Here is a 12,145-nt window from a genome sequence, read left to right on the forward strand (position 1 = left end):
GATTGTGTATATGTTCACGTTTAAGGCATGTCTCACAGGTTTGTGATTTTTTTTTTAATTGCTGTTTTCAACACTCAAAAAAATGTTACCTATTTTTTATATGGATTACTTGCATTGCTTTTTCAGATAGTGGTCAGCAGACACCAAAAAGAAGTATTATTCCATGAGAGACATGTTATAGAAAGGCCTGTACTTATTAATTCTAATAAGCATGTACCTCTTTACTTTCTATACAATACTAAAGAGCTCTAAAATACCTCTTGAATCCTCCTTAACTATTTCTAAACATCAGGAAAAAAAAAAAAAAGGAAGGCATTTGCTTAAGGAATCTCTTCAGCTTGGCTAAATAGCGTGTATAGTTTTTCGGTATGAAGACTCTTCAAATGTAGCAATCAAAAGACACAGTGTTGCTGAATGTGATTAAATAACTCTTAGTTACAAATATTGTTTGGAACCAAAACAGTTCAGTGTTCTGCCCTTTCGAGTGAGACTAAAAAGTGACGAGGCAACAAAATAGACACATTGAAACACTAGGAGCAAAATGTATTCTTGAACTTATTCTGATTGTAAGATTGTTGTGTTTCTGTTCCTATCTAAACAGCTGTGGGAGTAAATGCATGAATTCCTAATACAAGTAAGCAATGTGAGCTAACAAGTACCTATTTCCTTGTTATAGATGACAAGAGCTTTTACATGTCCATCTTTTTTCTTTCCTAAGACCATTTTTTGTAAAAAAACAAGCTAAATCGTTCTTTATATTTATTTTTTAGATTTTGATATTTTTGTTTGTGATACATTATTTTTAGAGGTATCTCAGGGAGATCATGTTATGAATTTCTCTTCCTACTTACAGGTAGTAAAGTTGCATACAAAACTTGGCAAACCCATTCCTTCGACTGAACCAAATGTGGTTACCCAAGCTACTTCCTCAACATCCACATCTGCTTCCAAGCCAACGGCCTCTGCTTCAAATATAGCAACTAGCAGCAGTACAGTGAACTCCTCTGTTGCGTCTTCTGCAGTGAAAGTTCTTACTCCCACGGCAAACACACCACTTAACACTGCATCCAACAACAAAACATCTTCAACCGCTGCTAACATAGCTGTAAAGAAAATATCTACACCGAAAATAAACTTTGTTGGCAAGTACAGAAGTCAGTCTTTATTTTGAAACCTAACCTATTCTGTAAATTTTTCTTAAGAACTAGTGCAGCAGACACAAATGTATTTAGGTAACCCCATGCATGAGTTACTCCACTGTGTTTAAGGGAATTACTGATAAGTGAGAATGTCTATAAAAGTTTTGCTTCAAAATTGATGGTGTTTTCTGCCCAGTTGTCTCCACCCTCTTGAATACTTTTCCCATCTTCGTACGAAGCCTCCCACCTTTGGTTTCTTATGTAGTAGCTGCTGGAGTATTGCAGTTTTTAGTCCTAATTTCAGTTCACAGCCTGGGCTGTTAATGCACCTGCAATAGATTGGCAGTTTGTGCTGGACAACTGAAACATCCTTTTTCAGTGGAAAACTAACCATGTAAACTTTGAACTGAACACAACAGAGATGTGAAGCATCTGTTCCACAATAAGCTATCCTGCTCTTCAAGGAAAGACCTATACAGTTGCAATACTAGGGGTGTACTGCCTTTAGTAGTACAAACTTTATTAAGTTTTGGAAGTACTTTTTTTTATACATTTATAAAATAACAAAAAAGATATTGTTAAAATATATTTTCTGAGTTGTTCCCCATTCAGTCCTGTCCCTTGATAAAGCAGGAAAGCAAATAACAAAAATGGTGGTTTTTTAAAGCAGAAGTTTTTCGTGTTAGAATACACAACTTCAGTGTTTAACCTGAATGTTGTCAAATTTACTGTTAAAATATTTAATTGTATTGAAAATATATTTAAGTTTTGGTTGAATTTAAAATCTGATAGATTTTAAAATACCTATAATTCTTTGCCCAGATCATAGGTATTTGCAAATAAAATCTTCAGTTTGCACATTATGTTTAATCACATTCTCATTTTATGAAGAGTAATAATTTTTGGTTTTTTATTTCTAGGTGGTAATAAGCTTCAGACAACAGGAAGTAAAATGGAAGAAATGAAATCAGCAGAAAGTGTTAAAACACCTCCTGCTGCTACAGTGCAAACACAGGAAGTAAAACCTGACACAGCAGCTGAACCAGTGACTCCCACAACTCTTGCTGCCTTGCAAAGTGATGTCCAACCAGTGGGCCATGACTATGTGGAGGAGGTATTAATATGAAAATATGTATTATTTTTTAACTGTTATAGTGAAACATAATCATAGAGTGATTGAGGTTGGCAGGGACTTCTTTAGATCCTGTGGTTCATTCACCCTGCTTAAGAAGGACCACCTACAGCCCGTCACCCAGGACCATGTCCAGATGTTTTTTGAGAATGTCAGAGGATGGAGACTTCATAACTTCCCTGAGCAGTTGTAAGAGAGCATGGTCAGTCACAATAAAACAGTGTTCTGATGTTAGGTTATTTTTCACTTGGTGCTAATTGTCTCTGGTCCTGGCACTGGGCAGCACTGAAAAAAGTCTGGCTGTGTCCTCTTTGCACCCTTCCTCCAGGTATTTATATGCACTGATATGATCCCCCTCAGCCTCCTCTTCCCTAGTTGAGACAGCTGAGGCCCCTCTGGATGTTATTGCAACCCTTTGGCATTTCAGCCGCTTCTGTTAGTTTTGTGTCATCAGCAAACTAGCTGAGGATACATTCTCCCCCATCATCCAGAGCATTACTGAAGATGTTACAGGACTGTGTTGATCCTGGGGCTGCATTGCTGACTCCTGGCCTCCAACTGGGCTTCATTCTGCTGATCAGCACCCTTGGCTAGGCTGTTCAGACAGCTTTCAGTCCACTTCACTGTACACTTATCTAGCCTATGCTGGATATAGTGGCTTGTCTAGGAGGATATTGTGGTGAGACTCTGTCCAAGGTTTTACTGAAGTCCACAGGGACAGTCTTGAGTGCTCTGCCTTTATCTGCCAGGCCTTCACCTTGGTGAAGCCCTGGAGCTGACTGCTCCTGATGGTTTTCTTGCCCTCACTGTACTTGGAAATGGTTTCAAGGGTTAGCTGCTCCATTGCCTTCCCAGAGATCAAGATGAAGTTGACTGTGATTCCCTGGGTTCTCCCTGAAGATAAGAGTGACTGTGCATTGAGCCCGCAAAGGCTTGTGCATATGTTTACATTTTTGTGTTGTGCATATTTCTTTTTTGCTTCATGTGATTGGTATGAGATAGGTGGATCAGCTCTGATGTAAATTTTGCATGATACACAGGTCTGTGATTTATTAGCTCACTATGTTCAGGTTTGAATGTACAGCTGTGTACTCTTTGGAATGGAAGGACCTTGTTCCCTGCTCAATACCAAGCACAATAGTGTGTCTGTCAGAAATGAATGTTCTACTTTTCTACTTTGCCTTCTTTCAGTTATTGTGTGAACTTCTTAACGTATTTTGGGACAGGTAGCCATTATCTAGTGGCACTGGATAATTAGATGAATGGATAATTTAATTTTATATCAGCCTTATAAGATAAAAAAGAAATGACCAAATGTGTTATAACTTTATTTTCCAGGTAAGGAATGATGAAGGAAAGGTGATTCGCTTTCACTGTAAACTCTGTGAATGCAGTTTCAATGATCCTAATGCCAAGGAGATGCATTTGAAAGGGCGGCGGCACAGACTTCAGTACAAGGTAAGAATGCTAATGCTTCTCTCTGAAAATCAAACAGGTATCAGCTAACCTCTTCTTAGGTTTAAAGGCACTCTGAGTAAACAGCATGTAGAAAAAGATAAATGTATTTCATAGGCAGTATAGTTTTTAAAGAATAATGCAAACCGTGAAATTATATTTTGGTTGAGGCTTTTAAAAATGTTTTGAATGTTTCTTGTAGTCCAAATGATGCAAGGAAGAATAGATTCTTTATGTTGCTTACCATGAAGTTTATAGAGTATAAAGGAGTATTGCTCAGTTGTTTTGGTAGGTCACACACACTCTTTGTGTTGCAGACTTTTTAATGATAAGTGCATTTGTGCAGTTCTAAAACTGCATTTTACTCCTTTTGATTTTATTGTAGATGAGTAGTGTATGTTAAATATGTCAGAACTACTCCATAACCTTGCTTGAGGACAGGAAAGTAACATTTAATTCATTACTTTTCTCATCTAGAAAAAAGTAAACCCAGACTTACAAGTAGAAGTGAAGCCCAGTATTCGAGCAAGAAAAATTCAAGAAGAAAAGATGAGGAAACAGATGCAGAAAGAAGAATACTGGAGAAGGCGAGAAGAGGAGGAACGCTGGAGGATGGAAATGAGGTAATGCATTATGTTTCATGAATGAATGCGACAATGTGCTGTCAGATTGTCTGAAACTAAGCTCCATAGTTACTTATTTTAAATACTTTAGGGAACTGTGTACTGTTGTGTTTTAAATTGTCATTCTCTCACTGGGATTTTTGTTTGCTGCTGTTCAATCCTTCTGAGTAATGCAGAGTTAGTAGAATTACTTTGCCGTAAATGCAGGCCTACTTTTACAGCAATAATTCCTGTTGTTACTGTCTCTTCATTGGTATTTGCTTATGACTCCTACAAGTTGTTGAGGACAGAGAAGGATCTGTCCAGAGTAGTGTCAAGTATTAACTGCTGTATAGTAAGAACACTTTGATTGATGCACTTCAGACGATACGAAGAGGACATGTACTGGAGGAGAATGGAGGAAGAACAGCATCACTGGGATGACCGTCGCAGAATACCAGATGGAGGATATCCTCATGGCCCTCCAGGACCACTAGGTCTGCTGGGAGTTAGACCTGGAATGCCTCCTCAACCCCAAGGACCAGCAGTGAGTTTCTTAACTTGAGAAACAAGCTAAGCTGTTCTTACCAGGAGGCACAGTTAAGAATTATAAAATAACTCAGTGCTACTTCACTTGTCTCTGGTGTTTCCTAATAAAGGATTTGGAAAAGAGAAGAAGAAATTATATGCTAATGAAATGGTGTAGGTGTACTAGTCCTCCAAAATAAGTCCAATTAAATGACAAGAGGATGCTTTAAATATTGCTTCTTATGAAACTAAGTCGTACTGGATTTTTTTATTTTATTTGATTGTGTTATACAACATTATTTACCTAATTGTGGACTAATGTATGGATAAAAAGTGTCTGGGTCATCAGTCTTGGAGAATAATGGTTAGTGGTGCATCATACTCTGGCAGTGTGGAGTGCAGTACCACATGGGTTCATTCTGGCCTAAGCACCTTATCAGGGGTCTGAAAGGTGATGGAGTGAGTGCAGACTGCTGAGGTTTGCACTGGCATGAACCTGAATCATGTTGGGTTGGGGAGAAGAGCTGATAGCTTGGATGCCAAGGCCACCATCAAGAGGCACCTAGGTGGGCTGTAGGAGTGGAATATTATGGAATTCTGCAAGTACAAATACCTAATGCTGCCCACAGAGAGGAAGAATCCCTTGCGTTGATAGAGGCTGGGTAGCAGCTCTGCTGAAAAGGATCTGGGGGTCCTGGCAAACAACAGTCTGGGCATGTGTCAGCAGCATACCCTGGCAGCAGAGCCAGCAGCTGCCTGGGCTTTAACAGGAGCACAGTCAGTAGATTAAGGGAAGTGATCAGCTTTCATTAGACCCTAATTTCAATATTACATTTAATTTTGGGCTTTTCAGTTCTGATGCTTAAAGCATAACAGGCTCAGTGTGGAGCTACCAAGATGTTCAGGAGTCTGGAACACTTGCCCTGTGAGGAGAGACTGAGGCATCTGGAGTTGTTCAGCCTGGAGAAGAGAGAGCTTCAGTGGGACAGGATAGCCTTCTAATAGCTGTCTTTATAAAGGGCATGGAGCCTGGCTTTTTATAGTCATGAGAGTGTGAGATACATCCAGCACAAGCAAACACAAAGGAGATTTAGACTGAATTCAGGAAGTCATCTTTTCTCGTACAGGTGTTGTGCAGCTGCCATCTTTGAAGGTTTTTCAAAAACTAACAGGCTAAAGCCCTCAGCAACATGATGTGGTCTTACAGCTGACCATGTTTTGAACAGATTAGACTAGATGAGCTTTTGAGGGCGTCCTGTACAATCCTGTGATTGTACAAAAGTAATCATAGATACTTGATTTTGCAGCAATATCCAAGTGTTTTCCAGTTGATAAAAAGGCAAGGGATATTAATGTTGAGGAGTACCTCTGATCTTGGGATTTGGTCTTAGTTTATTTTTGATACGCTTCGTGTCTTTTCAGACATGATTGATTGTGACAGTGTAGGTTGTTGAGGAAACTTCATGTTTTGTTACATTTCAGAGATGTGGGGTTTGAATATTCTGTTCCTTAGCCACATGTTGGGTTTTGGTCATTTTGTTTCATTTGTGAACTTGGAAGTGCACCCAGGTTTCAGAAGAACACTTTTTTGTCTGTTCAGCCTCTGCGCCGCCCTGACTCCTCTGATGACCGCTATGTGATGACCAAGCATGCTGCTATATATCCAACTGAGGAGGAACTTCAGGCAGTCCAAAAAATTGTTTCTATTACTGAGCGTGCTTTGAAGCTGGTTTCTGACAGCATGACTGATCATGAAAAAAGCAAGAACAAAGAGGGAGATGACAAAAAGGATGGCAGTAAAGACAGGTATTTTTTTAATTCCTTTTTAAGAAATTTATTGTTTTTCCTTACCCTGTTATCAGTGCTTCCAGGACCTCATCTCTTTGGGCTTTTATGCAGTATTTTGAAGTCTCAGAAAGATGTGGAGTACTATTTTATTTTACTTTTCTATCTTCAGGATTATTATGATTTTTACATTATTATTTTAAATGCAACTTTTGACTACAATTCACAGAGCTTTGAAAGGCGTTTTACGGGTGGGCGTTTTGGCTAAAGGTTTGCTGCTCCGTGGAGACCGAAATGTCAATCTTGTTTTGTTGTGTGCTGAGAAGCCCTCCAAGACATTACTCAGTCGTATTGCTGAAAGCCTCCCTAAGCAACTTGCAGTAAGTAGAATTTAGATTTTCAGATTTGAGTTTTTGTAAAAGTAATGTGAAAATCTGTCCTCAAGTTAAATGTCTGCAGGACTCACTGTGCTGCTACACAACATAGCTCAGGTTCAGTTTCTTTCCATTTTCTGTGTGTTTTCATCTGAATTCAGAGACTGCTGCATGTTCTGCTTCCTCCATATCATGTCCATACAAGCATGTGCTCTAGCAGTGTAGTATCAATCACTATTTAACAGATTTCTTTTATTTGGGAAATAGAAATGAGCACAAGAAAGGCCATTAATCAGTTACCAGTAGCAATAGAGGTAATTGCGGTATGTTGCATGTTACAGCATGCCTCCTGCCTCAAGGTCAAAGTTCTCCATTAATGCCAGTCTTTTGTACTTACATCTTGTTTCCTTATTGTATGTATCAGTGGTTTATAGTTCAAAATTAGCCAGCTAAATCTAGTCTGGGTTTTTTTAGAATTTGAACCTTTAAAAAAGTAAACATACAATCTTAGACCATTTAGTGAGATATAAACCTTTGGTAGTGTTTGTATCTTAAGAAAGTGTAAAGTCTCTGCTCTGTGCTGAACAAAGCCTGTCACTGTAGAGTGCTTGTCACAGCATTAGTATTTCAATGCAGTTTAGTAAAATGCTTGACAGAATCACTGGCATGAGCAGATTAATGAAAAAATAGTCTCAAGTTTGCTCTTGTTTGAAGTAACAGAAGTAAATTTAATAAATGGGTATTCTGGTCTTTCTTCATGGAAATGTTCACCATATATGTAGAAGAAGGTCACAGAGGTGTCTACAGCTTTCTTTTGGAGCTATTTGGAATTATTGAATAACATTGCAAAAAGCAACTTAAAATAAACACTTTATTAGTTAATCTTACATTTTTTCCCTGGTGCTTATCTTGCCCTTTTTAGCATGTTGTGGCACCAAAGCACAGGATGTACCTAGCAATACCCATATGTAACTGTGAGCTTAAAAAATATGCATCTTTGTATTTCAAAGACTTCTGTGTTCCAGTGAGAAACACCCTACTGACATTTTAATTGGCTCTGAGGCTTTTCTTTATTTTAAACACCATGAAGATTCTTGTTATGTAATTTATAGAATTTTCCTTTCTGGGCAGTTTTTTTTTTAATTCTAACTGTTTGATTGTGTATTTTCCTTAATAATTTGGACACAATATAAAAGTCCACGTATCTTTATACAGTGTAGTGTGGTTCTGTGACTACACAGGTATGTGTTTCATATAATTATATTGCGTTTCTATCTTTCTGTTGAAAAAAGAATATGTTGGAATCCTTTTTCTTCCTGATACCTTTAATGGCCACATGCTAATAGAAATTTCTGTTTCTCAATATTTAGGTAATAAGTCCAGAGAAATACGATATCAAGTGTGCAGTCCCAGAAGCAGCAATAATTTTAAATTCGTGTGTGGAACCCAAAATGCAAGTTACAATCACACTGACATCTCCAGTCATTCGGGAAGAGAACATGAGGGATGGAGGTTGGGAAGTTGTTAAAGATGTTACTTATTTCTCACCTGGTTTTTTTATGTTTATCTATTCTGCTTAAGATGGCACTAAGGTCCTGGAAGGCAACATGCTGGCACACATATTTGATCAAAACTTTGTTTTTCAACAACCAGTCTCAGTAGAAAACAGTTGGTTAAAATAAATGTGTATATGATGCTTTTATTTAATTTTTAAAATTTCTAACTTTATGTCCAACCTCAGCTTTCTGGAAAAGGTACAAGCTTGATTTTTTTTTCCCCCTTTTAAAATTATGTGGAAAACTAAGTATTTTATAGCAAGTGGCTATAAACTGGCTTTCTAGAGCAGTCTTGCCTTAAGAGAAAGATTATATGAATTTAGAAAATCAAATCACAGGTTTTTGGGTTTGAACTGGGTCAGTATTACCATCACTTAGACATTCTGAATAGTGCCACTTAAAATGCACTTTTACCGTACTTTTGACAGTAACAGTGCTTCTAACTTTAAAAGATGATGCGATTTTTTCCAGCTCTCTGAGGTTGTTTTTTGGTCTGGAGTGCTTTTTGAGTACACTTAGGCTCCTGGTATTACAATCACTCTTCTATCCAACTGGCAAACCCAACTAGTACAATAAGAAATGGCTTTGTCGTTGAGCTGAAGCAGAAAGTGGAGCTTGGGAATCAATTTACGTTTGTGAAGTCCACAGTTTCACTGGTGCCAGCAGTGTTGCTTTAGGGTCTGTTCTGTAACACTTTCAAAGCTCCAAAAGCTTTTAAGCCAACAAGCATGATTAATGTCTGCAGTACATTGGTTCTTTTTATTTATGGGTCAGATAAAATTAACTTTTGTTTCCTTTTAATCCTGTATTTTCGTAGTTGAAAGAGATCATAGCAAACAGGGTTCTGGTGTTTGACAGTGAACCTACAAATAGGAAATCTGAGGCTGTTTTAACACTTCTCATATACAGGTTGAAAGAAATTTTATGTGTGTATGTATACATGTGCTTGTGTATATACGTATTTATATAAGCCACTAAGGTTTTTTTTATACTTCATCTCATCACTACATGTCCTCTAAAACACTTGAGGTTTTTATATTGCATTACTAAGTGTCCTGTAGTTGTGACTAGTGCATTTATAAACAAGTTATGTTAACAAAGTCATCCTACATAATCAGAAAGAAAAACTTTCAACATGCATTCTGTGGTTTGGATGACTTCCAAAGAGTCTTAGAGTGCTTTTGTTTTAAGCTGTGCATTTTATTCCTAGCTATAAAGGCTTTGTATGTGTACTGTCACACCCAACCACTTTTACTTGGTTTTGGACAATCTGAGTGTAACATAACTCTGGGCTGAATCCAACTTTCCATATTATTTAAGTTTATTAAAAAGTGCATTTTATTATTAAATTAGTCTAACCATTTAATGAAATTAACCTTAAACACCATGTTTATTTCTTGATGTACTGTGCAAAAGTGCAGTATTGATTCCTGCTACTGTACTCAATTTCAACTAAGTGGTTTCTGGCCCAAAATTCTATGATGTGGACTAAAAGTAAAACAAATTTCAAATTACTACCATCAGTCCCCTAAGTTATTCCACCAAAAGGAAACAAATCTGTATTTTTGTCTGACCCACACTTGAGTTAAATTATCTTTGTGAGTTTATTCACTGCTGAATGCAGTACTGCCTCTAGGCAAACAAAATCAAGTTAGATTTCTCTTCAAGACACTGAGCAGTATAAAATGGATGTGCAGAAAAGTTCACTTTTGAAACTGGAGCAAATAGAAGACTGAATTGCCAATTATTGCAGCAAAGAAGTTCCATATTCCGAAGACTGCTGCTTATTTGCTGCAGAGTAACAGTATGTGTTTGTGTTTTTCTTACTGCAGCTTCTCATGCTCTGTGTCTTACTTTGGTTTGAAGTTTTCATTTTCCTTAGCCCGCTTGGGGAGCTAGTTCAGGTATTAAGGAAGGCTTTACCGGAAGAACCAGTTGGAGTAAAGATGCAACTTGAGTCTTGCACGTGGAGTAGAATATCATGTTTGATGTGTTACTAAGTAAAAGGCTCAAAAAAAAACCCCAAACAGTGAAATGAAATTGTTAACCGCATAGCTACTGTTCCTCACAGTATTGTGCGTTTGACAGTTGACCGAATCTGATACGTTTGGAGAGCTCTAACCCAGCTGTGGAGTCTTCCTTCGCAAACAAAGTGTACATACTTACAAACACCTCTGTGTGTGCGCGTGTGTCTTTTTTATCCTTAGCTGACAGCCCCGGTCCAAAGCCTTCTAGCAGAGGGACTTGATTCCTGTCAGGGGTTGCTGCCAAGACATCGGAAGGATTTTTGACCAAGGTTTTCTAAAGCTCAGTGTCACACCTGCCATGCTTTACAAAGGAGGGGTTTGGATGCATAGTCCTAGCATCTGCTGTTACTTTGTGTTTGGTTTTTGTTGTTTTTTTGTTTTTTTCTTTTCGTCTTTGTCTCTCTCCTAGAATGAAGCAGTGTTCACACTAGTCTTGTAATAGTTGACTGGATAAAATGCATTTTACATAATAAAACTTACCTAAATTGACATACCTGTTAACTTTTAATGAAGAGGTAGTGTGGACACAGCACGTCTAATTAAAGATTAACCCCTTATGTTTAGGCTAGTAGTAACTTATACAGGGTAAGAATTCATGCCCGTGTTTTGTAAATTAATTCAGTTTTTGTCCTAGTTTAGTAGGGTGGCAGGTTAGGCATCTGATTTTAGTTACACTGTCTTTAAGGGGTTAATCCAGAAGTGTGAAACATATGCAAAAATCCACAGAATAAATATTACAGGAGTTCCCTTGATACATTTTTTCAGTCGTTGTTTTCTCAGTATAGTACCTGCTTCATCAACTTCTGACTTTCAGAGTCTTTTTAAGTTCCAGGGATATTCTTATGACAGCTATTAGTAACCCATTTTAGATTAACATTTCCAGCACTGAGTAAGATTCTTTCCTGTACATTCAAATTGCAATTCTTCTCCGTAAAACTATTTTACAAGTTGAAGGTTTTCAGAGGTAGAAATTTCAAATTATTAATGAATTATTGTGCTAAAAGTTTGCACAGTGTCACCTATTTGCATATTAGTTTTAGAAAACTGTAAATAATTGATTAGACTGATTAGACTATTGGCCTCACAGCAGATATTTGCATTTTTATTTTCTCAGCCTTATTTTGCCACTTTTTCCTGTGGTGTTTTTTTAGGCTATACTCCTTGTCTCATATATCTGGGTTGTACTCCTTTCGTCACATAGCTTTAGCTGGCACCCCTCCTGTGTAGGTTTGGAGGGCATTTTTTGTTGTTTTTTGTTTGGTTTGGGTTTTTTGGTTTTTAATCAGTTTTGTTTTAAAAGAAACATCACTTTAAGCATCATAATTTGCTCTGTAATTGCATTGTTAGTGAAGATTTTAATTTTTCCACTTTAATATATAGTCTGTAAGGTGGAATATCTGTGTGAGAAGTTACCTGTGTTCTTCTCAACTTTCCTCTTATGAAGTCTTCACGTTTTTATCCCTGTGCAAAGCAATGGGACTATCCTATCAAAATGCTCAAATCTGAATACAGTACTTCACATTAAATTTAGTTACTATACTGCAGAG

At 37.5% G+C, this 12,145-nt stretch overlaps 1 protein-coding gene across 2 annotated transcripts in view; it reads left to right on the forward strand.

Moving 5' to 3' along the window:
• The window catches only part of ZFR (zinc finger RNA binding protein), a 47,556-nt gene that overhangs the window by 25,762 nt on the left and 9,649 nt on the right, over positions 1-12,145 (forward strand). The window contains exons 8-15 of one of the 2 annotated variants that reach the window (XM_041419119.1): positions 854-1,154; positions 2,060-2,253; positions 3,610-3,729; positions 4,204-4,349; positions 4,713-4,875; positions 6,457-6,662; positions 6,871-7,021; positions 8,386-8,527. In XM_041419119.1, the coding sequence (XP_041275053.1) occupies positions 854-1,154; positions 2,060-2,253; positions 3,610-3,729; positions 4,204-4,349; positions 4,713-4,875; positions 6,457-6,662; positions 6,871-7,021; positions 8,386-8,527 (1,423 nt within the window). The remainder of the gene's footprint in view (positions 1-853; positions 1,155-2,059; positions 2,254-3,609; positions 3,730-4,203; positions 4,350-4,712; positions 4,876-6,456; positions 6,663-6,870; positions 7,022-8,385; positions 8,528-12,145) is intronic. The other variant, XM_041419127.1, reaches the window with a different exon arrangement.

Source organism: Onychostruthus taczanowskii, unplaced genomic scaffold, assembly GCF_017590055.1.
Source record: "Onychostruthus taczanowskii isolate IOZ18803 unplaced genomic scaffold, ASM1759005v1 scaffold108, whole genome shotgun sequence".
In the NCBI taxonomy this organism is placed as follows: domain Eukaryota; kingdom Metazoa; phylum Chordata; class Aves; order Passeriformes; family Passeridae; genus Onychostruthus; species Onychostruthus taczanowskii.